Source organism: Mchenga conophoros, linkage group LG7 (assembly GCF_057382185.1).
Source record: "Mchenga conophoros isolate Kocher_MC1m ecotype Shallow Benthic linkage group LG7, M_conophoros_male_GT1.1, whole genome shotgun sequence".
In the NCBI taxonomy this organism is placed as follows: Eukaryota; Metazoa; Chordata; class Actinopteri; order Cichliformes; family Cichlidae; genus Mchenga; species Mchenga conophoros.
Window position 1 is genome coordinate 24,325,877 of NC_140532.1, and position 18,894 is coordinate 24,344,770.

The following is an 18,894-nucleotide window of genomic DNA, read 5'->3' on the forward strand; positions in this document are numbered from 1 at the left end:
GATGGATCTGGCGTTCGATAGGAAAAGGCTCGGAAGTGCTGGCCGGTGTGAATTATTGCGTAGCCTAGCATCTGAGCCCGACCGGCATCCCCTCTTCTGCTTTCTTTCCCCCGTCGCCTTCTACGCATGCTGGGCGGGCAGACCATCCACAGTGACCCTGGCGGTCTCGCTATCGCCACCAGGATGTTGTGTGTTCGCTGATAGTCGCCAGAAACAGACAAACTATATTTAAAACCTAGGTCAATTAGGTTCTGGCGACTGTAAGAGATGGTGGTGTTGCAAACATTCAAAAATATCCACATTAAAAGTAAAAATTAGCACCAAACTGGAGAGCTAAGAGCCGCTGCACCCGTGCGCGCCGCCATCTTGCTAATATGCAAAGCTCATTTTAAGTTTTCTGTAGCCCGATAATAAAAACTGTCAATGCGTTGGAATCCATTCAATCCTTCGAATCACGTTTAAAAACCCACTTGTTTAAGCTAGCCTTTGAAACAAATTCGATTTAAAATTTTTACTCAGTTTGCGTTTGTGCCATACCACTTATCTGAAACTTTTCCGTAATGATAACTGTATTTTCTTCGTCACTCTATTGCTGTAACCCCGCAAATGCGGCTCTTGTGTGAAGCACTTTGATGTACCTTGGTCTTTTAAATCTGCTATAGAAATAAAATTGAAACTTAAACTGAAAAATTAGTGATGGGATTTCCGGGTCTTTTTAGAGAACCGGCTCTTTCGGCTCGGCTCACTAAAAAGAGCCGGCTCTTTCGGCTCCCAACCGAAAAAAAGAAAATTTATTCATAACACACGTGAAAAGACCCAGGAAAACCGAGTAAACGATAAAAACAATAACAAAATAACGCTGAAAACCGATAAAAACCCTGAAAACTATACATTTCACGCCTGAGCCTCAACTCTCGCGCCCCGGTACCAAACGACTCACGGACCGGTACCGGTCCAAGGCCCGGGGGTTGGGGACGGCTGTTCTAGAGATCCCCACAATAAACTAACCCACAGTTTAAGTTCACATGAACCACTACAGGAGCTGGGCTGTTACTTTAGATCCTTTGTGGATGTGTTTTAGGAAGACTTATATTAATCCTCAAAAATCCTCACTGAACAAAGAAATGCTTCCCCAATATCAGGTGTGCCAAACAAATAAAACGCTCACTCATTCTTAGGTGGGGCATTGTCTCAGTTTGCGCACTGCAAAGCTAGTGCCAAAAGATATTACACAAGTGGAAATTCTTGTGTGAACTCTTGTGTTTTCGTCTGCTTTGGTTCACTGAAATCATAAAAGGGTGTTACCTGTTTCCAACAGTCGTCTGCAGCAGCGTACACAATCCTGACACAAAGAATATGGTGGAGATCAGCTGACTTTTAGCAATGTTGTTGTCCTTTATACAGAGCGGTTCAGCCAAGATCAGTGGAACTGCAATGATGCCACCGAAAGCAAGAATGTAATGCTGCAGAAAGTGGAATAATAGAGAGATTTTAAAGGATTAAACATATTTTCTTTTTATACAGATTAATTTATGTTTTTATCTTCATAAAACTCCTTTTTATTTGACTTTAATGCTTGCTGTGTTGTTGTTTTTTATTGAAAAACAGTCACAATGTGCAATGACATAGATGAGAATTAATTTCATACCAGACTGTACTGGATGTCATTATCTCAAAATATCTGCGTACAGATCAAATGCCAAGTGTAATTGAGGAAATGTCTAAATCTAAAACAGTAATACCAGTTTATCTGATGTTCTCTACTCAGTAAGCAATAAGAGTTTCCCTATATCAGTGTTTCTTTGCTTTAAATCATTATGACAAAGGCTATTTCTTGTAACTCAGAACTAGTGTGGTCAGCTAGAATAATAACAATCTTGTATCTGCTACATCAAAACACAACGGCCTGGCTGGCAGGATATGTTCAGTCTCAGATGTCTCACACTTTAATCTAATTTGAGTGATGCATAGACATATATCTGGACTCACTAAGGCTGCTTGCAGCCAAGTACAAAACACATTATATGTCATTGACAACACCATCGGTGTGGTCAGAGCTAATTCTCCTATCAACACAACCTACAATGTCGTCCAGAAAATGTTAAGTGATTTGTAAAAAAAATAAATAAATAAATAATATGGGCAATGGAGCGGGTATCCTTGGTGTTTCACCAATGCTGACAAAAGAAGGTAATGCCACAAGTATTAGCAAAAATGTCATATCCTTTTATGTCTTTGCAGCTGACATTCAAGGCTTTACTATACTTCACACAGGGGTGGAAAACACGGGCATTGTTTGTTTTAATCATTTTCCAAACCTGCAACAATCAGGGAGATATCAGTTCCATGGCAGTGAGGATTCCTTGTGGAATGAGATAGGCTGGTAGAAGTTACTCTTTCCAGATGTATAAACCTAAAAGATTTTACATTTTGCCCAACATTCATATTTTGTGGTCAATCCTAATCAGTAACATAAATGGCCTTTTGCCATGTCAAGTTAAAAGACACAATAGAACCTTCAGCATCACTTATTAAAAGATTTGAGTGAGTGGTCATATATATATATATATATATATTAGGGGTGCAACGATATTCGTATCGATATTGAACCGTTCGATACAGTGCTTTCGGTTCGGTACGCATATGTATCGAACAATACAACATTTGTTATTTATTTTATCAACTTTCCTTCTGACGATGCTGTCTGTGTTGAGCGCTCAGTGAATCTGCATTCGACTACTCCGCCAAGGCTCGACAGTGCAGCCTAGGCGGAGTAGTCGAACGTAGATTCACTGAGCGCTCAACACAGACAGCATCGTCAGAAGGAAGAGCGCAGGGCAAGCTAGCGAGACAGAAGTTAAGCTCTCCTTGCAACATGGACCTCCCCCACCCTCATTCAGATCTGGCGTTTGGAATTATTTTGGTTTTCATGTGACGTATGACCCTGAAGGTAAGCGAGTCATGGACTAAAGTAAAACAGTATGTTGGATGTGCCATGCAATGCTCAATTACATGGGTGGGAACTAGTGTGTTAGCTCGTTAACGTGTTGGCCGTCTAGCCCCATGCACGGGGCGATCGGTGGTAGCTCGTTAACGGAGATTTGCCATGTTGTGGCGTTAAGGTCATTTCAACGAGATTAACCTGAAAGCACTAGTGGGAACACGACGAATATGACTGCACATTTACGCCGACATCATCCTAGTGCAAAGACAAGTGGAAGCAGAAAAAAAACAAGCAAGCATGCTACTAACTTTAGCCGAGTCATTTAGACAGCTGTTAGCACATGATTCTCCTTATATGTTTAATATGCTGCTGAGAATATAGCCCAGAAGAAGCGGATAGTATAGCTTTTATTTTGGAAAGAGACATTTCTCTGTAATAAACTCTCTTTTCAAAGATGAGTGATTCCTCAATCAGATACAGGGCTCGCAATATCGCTAGCCCGACGTCCCGGGGCTAGCGATTTTTTTCAGTCGGGCTACCAAAATCTATCTCTGCCCTGCCCGTCGGGCTATTGTAGGAAGGAAAAATATATGTCAATGCTTTTGCATTCTTTCAGAAATGTAGCTGGGTAATTATGTCATTGGCATCGGTGAGCCGCTGTCAATATGTGACATATTGCAATCGCGTTTGAATTTGCGCTTGTTTTTTTGCTTTCACTTTGCAATCGCGCAAACTGTGTATAGAGAGCGACAGCACTGATCTGTGAGTGATGATAATTTGTGCACCAATTCTTCTGACATCGTCTTATTAATTGTTAGCTTACTATGCAAACATGACAAGTGAAATCTCACGCAGCAAGCTTAAACATGTGAGAGGTTGATCGCGCAGAGAATCGCTGAGCTTATGTGAGTGCGTGTGTAAAAGCAGCAGGATATATATTTGACTACGATGACCTGGATGACTGAGAACCTTCACAGACAGATATATATTTTAGTTCTGCTGAGCCAAATAAGACAGGTCAGGGTGAAGAAGTGACAGCCAAAGAAAAGCTTACCACAAAACGGAGAAGTTATGACAAATCAGACTATAAGGCAAAAAGAAAGTGCAGCTTTATGGTTTCATGGACAAAAGAATTTCTGTGGCTGCAATATGACGAGCTATATAACCAGGGGTGCACATAAGTGGTCCGCAGGTGCGCATTCGCTGTCAAAATAAAAAACACGCACAAGGGTTAGGGTTAAATTTAAAAACTGTACTTTTGAGTTAAAATATATATTTATAATTTTAATAAATGACAAATTAAAAAGGCATGAACATTTTTTTTGTATCGAAAAAATATCGAACCGTGACACCAAAGTATCGAACCGAACCGAACCGTGAATTTTGTGTATCGTTGCACCCCTAATATATATATATGTATGCTAAAATGCTAACAGATTATTTTCAAATAAATACAAATCAATAATATGCTACAGGAGAAAATAAAGTCACCAACATTTTGGTCATTTCAACATGCCAGCCTTGGAGCTTAAATTTAATATATTTTTACAGCATGATCATATTTTCCTTGTCGCTGGTTCAACCAAGGTCACTCAGCCTGAAAGAAAACTGGTATTATTATAACCTTGAAAATATCTAAACTACTAACTTATGACCACACTTTGGATTTTAACCATATTGCAGGTCTTGTAAATAATGTTATTGAATGATTGAAATGCTGTTGCTAATCAGCCATGAAATTAACTCTTGACATTCTAGTCTTTGCTGCATGTCTTACCCACACTCTGGTATGTTATTAATAAAATAAAGTCCCATTTCCAAAAATGTTTTGACACGACTTAAAATAGTTTAACTAAAAATGTAAAGAAAATTACATGTCATATTTAGCTTTCCCTCCCTTTTTACTCAAAATCCCCCTTACTCATTTCTGCTCATGTCTAGAACCGTCTCACACATACAAGCACTCACATGTTAGCGACTTTACACTAAAGTCGCTAACGAGTCACTAAAGAATCAGGGTTAGGGTTACTGACAGACCTTATTGTGAGTAAATACATACTGTTGCCAACACACATTAATTATCACCCCTTTTTAAAGTGAGACATTTTCTTTAACTACATTAATGTCATTTTTTAAATTATTGTTTATTTTTTAGTTCGCAAATGTTGCAACAACAAAAAATACATTACCATCAACTTGTCAGGATTATGGAAATCTTCTAGTTATAATTTCAACTACATTTACCTCAGCTTTAGTTACACTTCTCTTTCTCTGTATTAAAAAGCTGGAAAACACTGACAAGCCCACTTTCCTAACTGTCCAGCACTAAACTGCAGATAAAGGAAGCTGATGGTGCAATATCTATCATTAAGTTACTGAGTTATAGAAAGTTTTTAATTGTCTCAAAAAGAAATTGAGAAGGATGTGGAATTTGGGATTATGAATAATGACTGCTAATTTGACCTCGCATTTGCTGTAGATGTAAATGAGAATTGGTTTAGCCAATGCAACTTTATTTTTACAGAGCTGTAGGTTTGTCTCCTTGCTTTGGCATTGATCTAACATCAAGAGGCTTCATTATAAGAGTAAATGGACTGTTTCTTATATACCCCTTTTCTATTTGAGCACTCAAAGCACTTATTCGCCCATTCACACAAGCACTTTTTTTTCTGCACCTAAGTGCTGTCTTTCTAACAGTCACACTTTCACAGTGAATGTATTGGAAAGCAACTTGGGGTTTACTATATTGCCCAAGGATACCTTGGCACGCAGACTTGAGCAGGCTGGCTTGCCCTACCAACCTTTCAATCAGTAGATGACCGGCTCTACCTCCAGAGCTACAGCCAATCAAAGATGTTCAATAAATGAAAGCAGAATGTTTTCCTGCAGTAGTAGCAAGGTTAGATACAGTTTTCTGCTGTGACACTGGGCTAAACCACCAGTGTGTGAATGCGAGAGTGAATGAATAGTGGCATTGTAAAGCGCTTTGGGTGCCTTGAAAAGCGCTATATAAATCCAATCCATTATTATTATTATCCATTAAACAAGTCAGAAGATAGATTTACCTGGAAGCCAAGCAAAATGCAGAGGTACCATGGTGGCCTGTCATTAAGGGAGTAAACTAAATCAATTTTTTTTCCTGTTGTCTCTTCTAGGGTTTCCTCTGTGTGAGACTCCCCAGGATCAGCTGTCAGCTGTGGCTGTTCGTCGTCTTTGTCCTTTAAGAGAAGCACAGCAAAAGTCATTAGTCATTAATTAGTCATTAATTTAGCAATAATTAGTTTAATCCACTGCAATGCATTTCTTCCTCTGCATCATTTCAGCAACTGTTTGAAATTTTAATTACTTTAAATCCCAATTAATTGTATGCACAAGTTTGAATTTATTTAGGATTTTTTTTTAATGTATGTATATATTTGAGCTTGTATGTATGTTTTTACATAAAAGGCCAATATACACTCAAATCTTTTAATAAGTGCTCCTGCAAATTGCTGTGAAAGTGTTACTTTCTCAGCTGGAGTTGCTTTTTTTTCCTTACAGATGCTGCCTCCAGTTGGAGCTTGTATTCCATTTCCTTAACTGCTTGCGGTAGTATTGTGCTTCCATATTCTGCCAGATGGCATTACTACATGCATGGTAGTAATGTGGCTCTGTGATCCTCTTGCTTTGCCCCTGCTTTGGCAGTTATGAATCCTGAATTTTTGTTTGTCTGTGACTTCCTGGTGAAATGCAATGCTTGTGCTTTGTGGGAAAACTGAGCTCAGGTTCACTGTCTCACTTACCTGTCTCTTTAAGTTGCTTGCCTGCTTGCAAAAGACATATTCCCCTTTTACTCAACTGCCTGTCCAGTCTCCACCACTTTCTTCTTCCACTGTCCCTGGGATCCTCTGGCCTGCCAGTAACAGCTCCCCTATCTTATCTGAGTATTTATCTGTTGCTAATAACTTCTTGCAAAACACGACAGAATTATCTGGCCAAATACTGGACTCAAGAGACTCAGCTGCCATACCTATATGGCTTTATCTAAACAAGGTTTGTCTTTGGGCCAACACAAGCATGTGCAACATTTATTCATGGAGCAGCTATAGACCAAATGTGCACCGTAATTGTGACAAGTAATTCTGGCCTCAGTGACCATAGCCATTCACCCCACTTCTTCCACAGTGATTGGTATCAATTGGGAGAGCTTAAAAAGTGTTAAAGCTTTCCCTCCTATGAAGTTTTTCTTTGTCTAAAAGAAGAGTAAGACTCTTAGGCCATTTTCTGATTGCTGGGGGTTACCAGAGGTTAAATCAAATCACCAGATTACTTCTGTTCAGTTCAGCTTTTGAGGCACCATAATGTTTTTACAAAATTAGATCTGTGTAATGCTTATAAACATAAAAGAAAAGGATGAGTGGAAAACTACTTTTACCACTCATTTGGGACATTTTAAATACTTGGTGATGCCATTTGGTCTTACTAATGCCCTTGCTGGTCTATGTAAAAGCAGAAAAATGTCCAAACAATAGCATTTCTGCTCCTTCTAAAATTGCATGGACACCCTCCATGCAATTATCAGTGCTTTCTTTTTGCTATTTATTATCAGTAATTTATGAAAAAAAAAATAGTACTCTTACTAAACTGGCCTTTAAGTGATTGGCCCCAGATGGTAAGTTAAACCCATGTGGCTTTTTCTCCCAGCATCTGTGCTGCTGAAAGGAAATATGATGTCGGGAAATGTGAGCTACTGGGAGTGTAATGCTACCATTAGACAAGTGCAAATGCTGGTTGGAGGGGATTGAGCAGCTATTTATCTTCTGGAGAGGCCACAAGAATCTCTCTTACTGTACATCTGGTTATGCTATGATGGAGAAAATAGTGTAGGGTCAGAACCCCTGATAGCCTGTCATGAAAATACCCCATACAACGTAATATACAGGGAGTGCAGAATTATTAGGCAAGTTGTATTTTTGAGGAATAATTTTATTATTGAACAACAACCATGTTCTCAATGAACCCAAAAAACTCATTAATATCAAAGCTGAATGTTTTTGGAAGTAGTTTTTAGTTTGTTTTTAGTTTTAGCTATTTTAGGGGGATATCTGTGTGTGCAGGTGACTATTACTGTGCATAATTATTAGGCAACTTAACAAAAAACAAATATATACCCATTACAATTATTTATTTTTACCAGTGAAACCAATATAACATCTCCACATTCACAAATATACATTTCTGACATTCAAAAACAAAACAAAAACAAATCAGCGACCAATATAGCCACCTTTCTTTGCAAGGACACTCAAAAGCCTGCCATCCATGGATTCTGTCAGTGTTTTGATCTGTTCACCATCAACATTGCGTGCAGCAGCAACCACAGCCTCCCAGACACTGTTCAGAGAGGTGTACTGTTTTCCCTCCTTGTAAATCTCACATTTGATGATGGACCACAGGTTCTCAATGGGGTTCAGATCAGGTGAACAAGGTGGCCATGTCATTAGTTTTTCTTCTTTTATACCCTTTCTTACCAGCCACGCTGTGGAGTACTTGGACGCGTGTGATGGAGCATTGTCCTGCATGAAAATCATGTTTTTCTTGAAGGATGCAGACTTCTTCCTGTACCACTGCTTGAAAAAGGTGTCTTCCAGAAACTGGCAGTAGGACTGGGAGTTGAGCTTGACTCCATCCTCAACCCGAAAAGGCCCCACAAGCTCATCTTTGATGATACCAGCCCAAACCAGTACTCCACCTCCACCTTGCTGGCGTCTGAGTCGGACTGGAGCTCTCTGCCCTTTACCAATCCAGCCACGGGCCCATCCATCTGGCCCATCAAGACTCACTCTCATTTCATCAGTCCATAAAACCTTAGAAAAACCAGTCTTGAGATATTTCTTGGCCCAGTTTTGACGTTTCAGCTTGTGTGTCTTGTTCAGCGGTGGTCGTCTTTCAGCCTTTCTTACCTTGGCCATGTCTCTGAGTATTGCACACCTTGTGCTTTTGGGCACTCCAGTGATGTTGCAGCTCTGAAATATAGCCAAACTGGTGGCAAGTGGCATCTTGGCAGCTGCACGCTTGACTTTTCTCAGTTCATGGGCAGTTATTTTGCGCCTTGGTTTTTCCACACGCTTCTTGCGACCCTGTTGACTATTTTGAATGAAACGCTTGATTGGTAAATGGCCTGTATTTATATAGCGCTTTACTAGTCCCTAAGGACCCCAAAGCGCTTTACATATCCAGTCATCCACCCATTCACACACACATTCACACGCTTGATTGTTCGATGATCACGCTTCAGAAGCTTTGCAATTTTGAGACTGCTGCATCCCTCTGCAAGATATCTCACTAATTTTGACTTTTCTGAGCCTGTCAAGTCCTTCTTTTGACCCATTTTGTCAAAGGAAAGGAAGTTGCCAAATAATTATGCACACCTGATATAGGGTGTTGATGTCATTAGACCACACCCCTTTTCATTACAGAGATGCACATCACCTAATATGCTTAATTGGTAGTAGGCTTTCGAGCCTATACAGCTTGGAGTAAGACAACATGCATAAAGAGGATGATGTGGACAAAATACTCATTTGCCTAATAATTCTGCACTCCCTGTATAAAGGTGTGGATGCAAGATAAGTGGTGAGAAAAGAAACAAAGGGATCAAAGATTTTAATAATATGACTAAAACCACAGAGAGTGTGACAAGGTTGGGCGTCAGCCAATCAAAGAAAAAGAAGACCAAGTAGTCTCATTCCCCACTGTCTTGTCTGCCATGGTGGATTCACAGCCACAGAGCACAGAGAGCCACTGTAAGTTTCCTTCAAATATTTATTTAGTACATTACTACTGTGATTAATGAGAAAACCAACACAGACATGAAAATCCTTCATGACTATTTTAGTTAATGGTAAAGGTGTTAGCTAACTAGCCATAAATAATGTGAGTGAAGTGGCCCCCCCACCTTCTTCAAATCCAACAAAAGTGGTATCAAACGTTTGTGCTACGTTTGTGCTGGTTTGTGCTGCAAAAATTTTCGTTTGTGCTACTATCATTTTAAAGATATTAATAAAAATTTCTAGAGGTCATCAGAGGTCAACCAGCCCCCCACATTAATTGAATCAAACAAAATGAGTGTCAATCAACTGTGCTACGTTTGTGCTGGTTTGTGCTGCTAAAATTGTCGTTTGTGCTGCTTCTGTTTGAAAGATATTAATGAAAAGGTAAAGGTCAAAAGGTCAACCAGCCACCCCATATTAATGGAATCAAACAAAATTGATGTCAAACGTTTGTGCTGGTTTGTGCTGCAAAAATGTTTGTTTGTGCTGCTAACATTTTAAATTTTTAATAAAATAACGTCTTGATGTGTGCTTAATCATCCAGGTAAGTAAATCCCAAAAGGTTGATTCTGTTTATCTGGACATTTTCAGTTGGAGAAACGTTTCGTCACTCATCCAAGTGACTTCTTCAGTCTCAGCTGACTGCAGGTTTCCCCAACTTTATAAACAGTACACATTTGCATAGTGAAGGAAACTAGCACCACTGAATGAACAATGGGCTGAGGGGTTAGTTCCATGATTGTTAGTATGCAAATTCTTATGACCATTGATCAATGACAACTAATCAAAGCCTACTGATTAATGGCCATGAGTACCATTCACAGAAAGTGGGGAATGGCTACAATCACAGCATTGTAGGATGGTGAAAGATGTACCCTTGGGCCCCCCCTTCTCGATGGACGAAGCTGTCTCTCAGTCTGTGTGTTCTGGCCCGGAGGCTCTTCAGTATCCTTCCTGATGGCAGCAAACTGAAGACGCTGCTGAAGGGATGAGTGGAGTCACCTGTAATAGAGAGCACCTTCCAGATGAGGCAGGTGCAGCTGCTCTTACTACCCGTTGTCATTTTTTCCTGCAGGAGTCATACTTGTGCTTCTCAGTTTGCAGAGGAAGTAGAGTCGCTGTTGGTCTTCTCCACATTCAGGGACAGGTTGTTGTTGCTTTACCACTCTGCCAGATGGTTAACTTCACCCCTGTAGTAGATCTCGTCGTGGGTCAGCAGAGTAAAGAGAAGGGGGCTCAACACACATCCTTGGGGAGCCCCCATATTCTGTGTTCTTGGGCTGGAGTTGTTGCTGTCGACCCGTACTGTCTGCTGTCTTCCTGTCAAGAAATCTAGCAGCCAGTTATACAGCAAGGTGCTGATCCCCAGCAGATCCAGTTTGTGAATGAGCTGCTGGGGAATGATGATGCTGAAGGCTGAACTGAAGTCTATGAACAGCGCTCTGACATATGAGTCTCTAGTGTTGAGATGCGTGAGGACTGAGTAAGGGGCAGTTGAAATTCCATCATCACTTGAGCATTTTGACGAAAGCGATAATTTGATTTGATGCATGACTAACCGTTCAAAGCACTTCATAATGATGGAGGTGAGTTTGACAGGACAGTAGTCCTTAAAGCAGGAGGTAGATGACTTCTTGGGAACAGTAATGATGTTGGAGGCTTTGAGGCATGTGGGAACGACAGTACTGATTTTGGCAAGGGATCTCCACACACTGTCTGGGGATTGTGTCACCACGGTCTGCAGAGTAGGCTTGTAGTCTGTGATGGTTTGTATTCCTTGCCACTGCCTCAAGTATCTCTGCTGTCGCTGAAGCTTTGCTGTAGCTGATGCCACGTGACAGGTTTGCCCTTGCTGTTCTTTGGCTCACCTAATTCCCGGCTCTGAAGGCTTGCATTTTTCAACCTTAGGAGCATTTAAACCTGACCTGTGAGCCATGGTTTCTGATTGGCCCGGACAGTGATAGGCCTGGTGTCAAGATCTGGAGGATCGGCAAGGTGCTGATCAGAATCTCTCCACTCCTAGCCCTCCTTCTCTTCTCTTTTTCCCTCTCTCTCCCCCTCTCTTCTTCTCTGCCCTGTTTTGCAGGGGCGGAACGCATGGCGGCTTCACGCCCTCAGTCCACGCCTTCCTGGATTGGGAACACCTGGGCCTCATCAGACCAGCTGGTATATTAGAAGGAGGAGATCAGCTGTTCAATGCTGGATTGTTGTGAAGGCTCTAGTCAGTACACGTCTAGCTCAAGTTTCCTGTGCCTCCGTCTCAGAGACTTAACGAGTGTTTCTTTGTTCCTAGATTCCCCGTGTTTCCCCATGTGGAGTGTGGAAGGAGTGACTGGTCGCTAGCAGAGAAGAGAGAGGTTGAACTGAGCGCGTGTGTGATTTCCCTGTTTTCCCTGGAGCCCTGCCCCTCACGTCTTGTATATAGTACATACACTTGGTGAAGATCTGTAAATAAACCGTCTCTGTTTAAACGCTACTCATGAGTCCTGCGAGTGGATCCTCTAAGCAACCCGTGACACCTGGTCTCTGTGACATCATCAATGCATTTTGGGATGTAGGCAGTAACACTTTCTGTATATTCCTTAAAGTCTGTGGTGTTGTCGTGTGTAGCAGCCTGTGGTGGAAAAGCAGTCTTGCAGTGCCTCTGAGGACCCTTCTGGCCACACCTGTACCTGCTTACGAACTGGTTTGGTGACTTTGACCAGGGGCCTGTGGGAACCCATGGCACACCTAGGTTTCCGCCTGTACTGACCCTTATGCAAAATGGAAGTGGAATTAAGACACAGTTCCAAAAGCAAACACAACTGATCAGTGCTGAGAGTGGTCCTGTTGCTGAGGTTGGGGTGATCCTGTAATCTCTTATGAACTACCTCCAACGCTTCTATGACTGGGCTGCAAGTGAAGACAGATGTAACATCTCTCTCTCACAGGTTATGTTTCTCACTCTTAGGGAAACATAACCTGCACAAACAAAATAATTTGCAGGACAAATGTTTGACATCAATTTTGTTCGATTTGAAGAAGGTAGGGGGACCAATTTCACTCACATGTGTACTGTTTATAAGGTTGGGGAAACCTGCAGTCAGCTGAGACTGAAGAAGTCACTTGGATGAGTGACAAAACGTTTCTCCAACTGAAAATGTCCAGATAAACAGAATCAACCTTTTGGGATTTACTTACCTGGATGATTAAGTACGCATCAAGATGTTATTTTATTAAAAATTTAAAATGTTAGCAGCACAAACAAACATTTTTGCAGCACAAACCAGCACAAACGTTTGACATCAATTTTGTTTGATTCCATTAATATGGGGTGGCTGGTTGACCTCTGTTGACCTCTCGAAATCTTTGTTAATATCTTTAAAATGATAGTAGCACAAACGACAATTTTAGTAGCACAAACCAGCACAAACGTAGCACAGTTGATTGACACCCATTTTGTTTGATTTAATTAATGTGGGGGGGCTGGTTGACCTCTGATGACCTCTAGAAATTTTTATTAATATCTTTAAAATGATAGTAGCACAAACGAAAATTTTTGCAGCACAAACCAGCACAAACGTAGCACAAACGTTTGATACCACTTTTGTTGGATTTGAAGAAGGTGGGGGGGGGCAACTTCACTCACATCCATAAATACACTGATCAGTGTGCTGCCCTGACATTAGCTTTCGCTCTGAAATTTGACAGACATTCTGTCCATATTTCAGCAGTCATTTTACTCAGTTTGCTCCGCTGTTGGCAGTAAAAGCGCATTTTACTTCACCTCAGAGCCCTCATTCTGTATCACAGCATTGTGACTCAGGGGCATCAGTACATCACACTTTAAGTCACTGTGGAGGCGTGTGGTTTGTGGCTCAGTTCTAGGGGAGGGATGGACCAGTGTGTTCAGTTTTGTGGTGTCGGCTGGAGAAAGAGTGTTTAAAAAGCATTATATAAACTGGATAAACTGTCTGGGTTGTTGCTATAGCGTTCCAAAAACTTAGGCATGTCACGATGGATCCGTGGTCTGCTCAGCCAGTGGAGGTGCAAGCCAAGATAGTGACTGACCTGGTGGGGACACAGCGCCATCTTCTAGACAAGCGGCAGGAACAGTCCAAGCGGCAGATAAGGCTGCTCAAATGTCTGCTTGCTTGGGCTGGCTCCTCACTACCGCTGTTTCTGCTCCCCAGAGTCCGAGCATTGACGCTCCACCCAATGGACAAGAGGGAGGACCCCCAGGACTTCCCTGAAGTTTTACAGGCCACGGCGGAGACGTGCTGGGCACCCGAGAATGAAAAAAAAAATGGCCTGCATTTGTATAGCGCTTTTCTAGTCCTTAAGGACCCCAAAGCGCTTTACACTACATTCAGTCATTCACCCATTCACACACACATTCACACACTGGCGATAGCAAGTTACATTGTAGCCACAGCTGCCCTGAGGCGCACTGACAGAGGCGAGGCTGCCGGACACAGGCGCCACCGGGCCCTCTGACCACCACCAGTAGGCAAACATGGGGTTAGTATCTTGCCCAAGGATATTTGAATGCTCACTGTGGCTGCTGCTTCTGGTAGAAGTGGCAGCTTAGAGCTTAGCCTTTAGGTGGTTGTTAGGAATTGCTTTCTCAACATCCAGCAAATCATCATGGACCGACTGGGACTCTTGCATGAGCATCACTGCTATTGGTTCCTGGAAGGGGAGATGGGGGTGAGAGGTTAGCCATTCGCCTACACTAGGAGGCTCCACAATTGAGTAGCCTGGGGGAAGCTTAGCTGTTGAACATGCTGACACTGATGCAGCTTATGGAGGGGTTCCCAGCATAAACAGCAGAGTCAGTTTGGCTGTCATCAGCCAGCAAGTCTCAAGCTGGCCATAATGCTGGCTAAGGATCACCTTGCAGCAGGGAGCTGGCAGGGACCCACAGCTGATGGCCGATCTCAGCCCCAAGGAGGCCCTGTGGTGCATCCCCATTGCAGCCAGTGGAGTCCAACGTTTAATCACACTTCCACTTCTGATATCTCTCCACGGTCCTAGCATCTAGCGTCTTTGCACCTGCTATCATTAATGGGGGTCCCATTGAATGCATTGGCATGGACCTCATTGAGCAATTTCACCAGCATCCAAGCAGATAGTGCTTTTTATTATTTCTGGTTGCAACACAATATCCCGAAGCAGTGCCACTGTGCACCATTTCTACAAAGACTCTATTTTTGACTGGTTTTGATCACATGGTTGCAGTTGTACATAGTAAAACAAATAACAATACAAAAATTTGCAGTTCTCGTTATATATTTGAGAAAATGTCCATCCTTGAATTTGTGAATATTTTTTCTATAAATTTAAATCACAAGTATGTGAACATTTTTTACACGCAAGCATTTCAAATTACAAGTTCATATTTTTTCTACACATTCTCTCCTTTTATTTTACAAGCTCTCACATTTACAACATATTTACCCTCATAGTAATGCCAACAGACAGTCAGGTCAAACAAAAGGGGTGCTGAGAGTGAACGGGTCCAACCACCTATGCTGCCAAAGTTTGTTTGGATTTAGAGAACATTAGTATGGACCTAAAATCCAAAATGAAAAGTGTCATTCACAAAGTCCTCTAAAATAATATGAAAACCTGGAGCAGCTCAAACAAGAAATAAACCGCAGTTTAACCTCATTTAACACAAAGCTATAGCGACATTATATTGCCAGATGTATTTGCTCGTCTGGCTTCACAGCTGTATGAACTTGAGTGACAATCTGTTCTTAATCCATAGGATTTAATTTCGTGTTGCACAACTCTTTGCAGGTATAACAGCATCAACTCTTTTGGGAAGCCTGTCCACAAGGTTTAGGGGTGTTAGGCTGTTAGGTTTGTTAGGTTTTGGAGTGTTGGGTTTAGGCTTACAGTCTCCACTCTAATCCATCACAACTATGTTCTGTTGGGTTGACGTCAGGACTCTTTGCAGGCCAGTCAAGTCTTTCCACACTACACCAAACTTGCTCATCCATATCTTTATAGACCTTGCTTTGTGCACTGGTGCAAAGTCATGTTGGAACAGGAAGGGCCATCCCCAAACTGTTCCCACAAAGTTAAGAATATGAAATTTTCCAAAATATCTTGAAATGCTGAACCATTAAGAGTTCCTTTCATTGGAACTATGGGGCTGAACCTGGCTTTTGAGAAAAACCCAACTCTATAATTTGCCTCCACCAAACTTTATACATGGCACAGTGCAGCCAGATAAGTACAATTCTTCTGGTAACCACCAAAGCTAGACCTGTCCATTGCATTGCCAGATTGAGACGCACAATTTTTACTCCAGAGAACATGTCTCTACAGCTCTAGAGTCTAGTGCCAGTATGCTTTAAACCACTGTATATGATGCTTTGCATTGCACTTGGTGATGTAAGGCTCAGATGGAATTGCTCTGACAAGGAAATCCATTGCATGAAATTCTCCATGCACCGTTCTTGAGCTAATCTAAAAGATACATAAAGTTTAGAGGTCTGTAGCAAATGACTCTGAAGTGGTGACCTCTGTCCATTATGCACCTGAGCATCAGCTGACGCTGCTTTGTGATTTACAGTTTTTTCTGATTGCTTAAGCACATTTATTGTAACTATTGGCTAATTTTGCAAAACTCTTCACACAAATAAGAAAACCTGTCACCCAATAATCAAAACATTGTAGTTCTCTTGTAAAAGAAAACACAGCTAGATTAACTCTTCACACCTTCGTAAAAATGGTGTTTCCGTATCAAACAGTACACACAAGCCATCATCTACTAAGCACACAATGCGCCAACTGCACACTGATGGTATGAATACAAAACACATCTGGCTTTTGCTTTCTCTGTGCACAAGGTAGGCTATGTCAGTTTGAGCTCATACTTCTGTCATAGATCCATAAGCATAGAGGGATCCAAACTTCAAGTACTGGTGTTTATTCAAACACATCAAAACAAACACAAGTGTTTATTTCCAAGTATAGGATTATTTGCAATCGCCATAATGACTATATGGGTTACTTGGTCTGCAGTGAACATGCTTCCTCTGCCCCCAGCATCTGGTCATCTAGCAATTCTGTAAAGTAACAATTTCAGTATTTTTACATCAATGGTATTGGTGTGTTTCTCATTGGCATATGGCAGTGCTACAAATCTTTGTGCGAAGTGACTATACTCACCGATTCTCATTTCAAGATGTCCTTATGGTACTTGCTACAGTGTAGCGGCTCGAGTTAGGCTGGAGCCGTTGGCCAGCTACCCTCAGGGTCATTCCACGGTTGATTACATGGTCCACTATTGTAGCTCTGATGTCATCAGTGATTCTATTTCTTACTCTTCCTACCCTTCCTCTCACCCCTCCTCATCTTCCTCTCCTCCCTCCTCGTCTTCCTCTTGCTCCTCCTTGTCCTTGTCGTCCTCTTCATCCTACTTCTTCACCTCCACGTCCTCTTCCTCGGCCTCCTCTACTTCTCACTCTTTCTGCTCCCTCCATTGTACTCCGCACACACAGCTTACCTGTATTATAGTGCTTAGGCTGATTGCAAAGTGAACTAATTATCTAAAAAAGGTTTCACATGTGAAAGTGTGCCAGACAATTGGCAAATTAGTGTTAATGATAGCCATACATGTGTATACTTTTGCTAGGAGTGTGTTGGAAATTTGGTAATTGAGTGTTGTGCAGTGAATTGTGCCTACAGTTGTGCAAAGTGTGTGTTACAAAATTGCAAACTGAGTGCAAAGCAGTTTTTGTGCTTTTAGTTTTGCAAACTCAGTGAGTGGTTTTGCTATAAGTCTGAATAGTTTTAGAGATTGTGCTACAGGAATCACAGTTAGGGTTTAAGCATTCAGAAAAAACTGTAATGTGGAATACCACTTTGTGGATGTTTTTCCCAATCGTTTCCACTCTGTTATATATTACTAACAGTTGACTGTGGAATAATAGTATGAAAATTCCATGACTGGACTTGTGACACAGGACATCCTACCACAGTATCACACTGTAATTTGTTGAGCCCCTTAGAACGACCCATTCTTTCACAAACATTTCTAGAAGCAGTCTGCATGCCTAGGTACTTGATTTTGGATTAGAATTTCATTTTTTGATAACATTTCACTTGAACTCTCAAAATGAAGTCCATACAGATGTTGGAGCATGTGAAGAAGGCCACCATTAAGTGAAAAAAACACCATCATTGATAGCTGATACAGGGAGGTTTGAAAGCCTCACCTTTAAACCACCAGTATACCTCTTGCCATTCTGGCGAGATACTGTAGCTTAATTGTTGTCTCATCTTACCCTAAAAATCTTCTCCAGAAAGCATACACTTCAGTTGTGATTGAAGGTATTTATACTGGAGCAGGGGCTTCGTTTTTAGTCTGCATCTTTCCAGTTTAATGATGTTAAACTTTGTAGATCATAGAGCTTCACTGAGTCAAGCTCTAAGAATAATGCCGCCTCCTTAAAATTTTCAAATTCATCTGAGTATTTATTGAACCAGTGAGTTCTTTCAAAGAAATCCTTTTCATTCTTGCAAAGAGAAACTACGAATTCTATTCAATCATGATGCACTAATAAAAAGTTAACAGGCCTTAAACCTGCCAAATCAAAAGACACTTGAGAACCTTCAGCATATTTATTAAAATATCTAAGTGAGTGTATGTATATATATATGAGCCTGTGTGTATGTTTTTAACCCTGTATGGTTTAAAGAAATCCAATATAAATTCGAACTTGTCCACCTAATTCTTGTTTTTTTTTAAAAAAATGCATTAAAGATGTAGAATTCAAAGAAAGAATTAAAAGCCCCAAACTACCATGACATACATGCCCATAATGAGTGTACAGAAATGTCTGACCTTGTATATCATGTTATACAATCTTTCTAGCTTCCTTCTTCTTTTACCAGTCATAGTCCCTTCATTTAGAATCTCACCACTTTCACCTTTGCAATTCTAGCCTTATTTCTCTCTTGCTTCCTCCTAGCATGCCTTCCCTCCTTTCTCACCTTTTGTGTTCTGACAAAAGTGGCACAGTTTTCACCCTATTGGGCAACATTATGAGATGAAGTCATTTTGAACCTGGCCCCCGACCAAACAGGTATGGACATGTCATTCATCTCATTCATTATGTCATTCATTATCATCCAGTGATT

General features: G+C 41.3%; 1 protein-coding gene across 1 annotated transcript in view; it reads right to left on the reverse strand.

Annotated features, from left to right (window-relative positions):
• LOC146570163 (solute carrier family 23 member 2) overlaps nt 1-18,894 on the reverse strand; it is a 64,309-nt gene that overhangs the window by 38,280 nt on the left and 7,135 nt on the right. Inside the window, exons 2-3 of the mRNA XM_085283024.1 lie at nt 6,010-6,162; nt 1,306-1,463 (exon numbers count right to left, since the gene is read on the reverse strand). Coding sequence (XP_085139150.1) covers nt 1,306-1,463; nt 6,010-6,162 — 311 coding nt within the window. The remainder of the gene's footprint in view (nt 1-1,305; nt 1,464-6,009; nt 6,163-18,894) is intronic.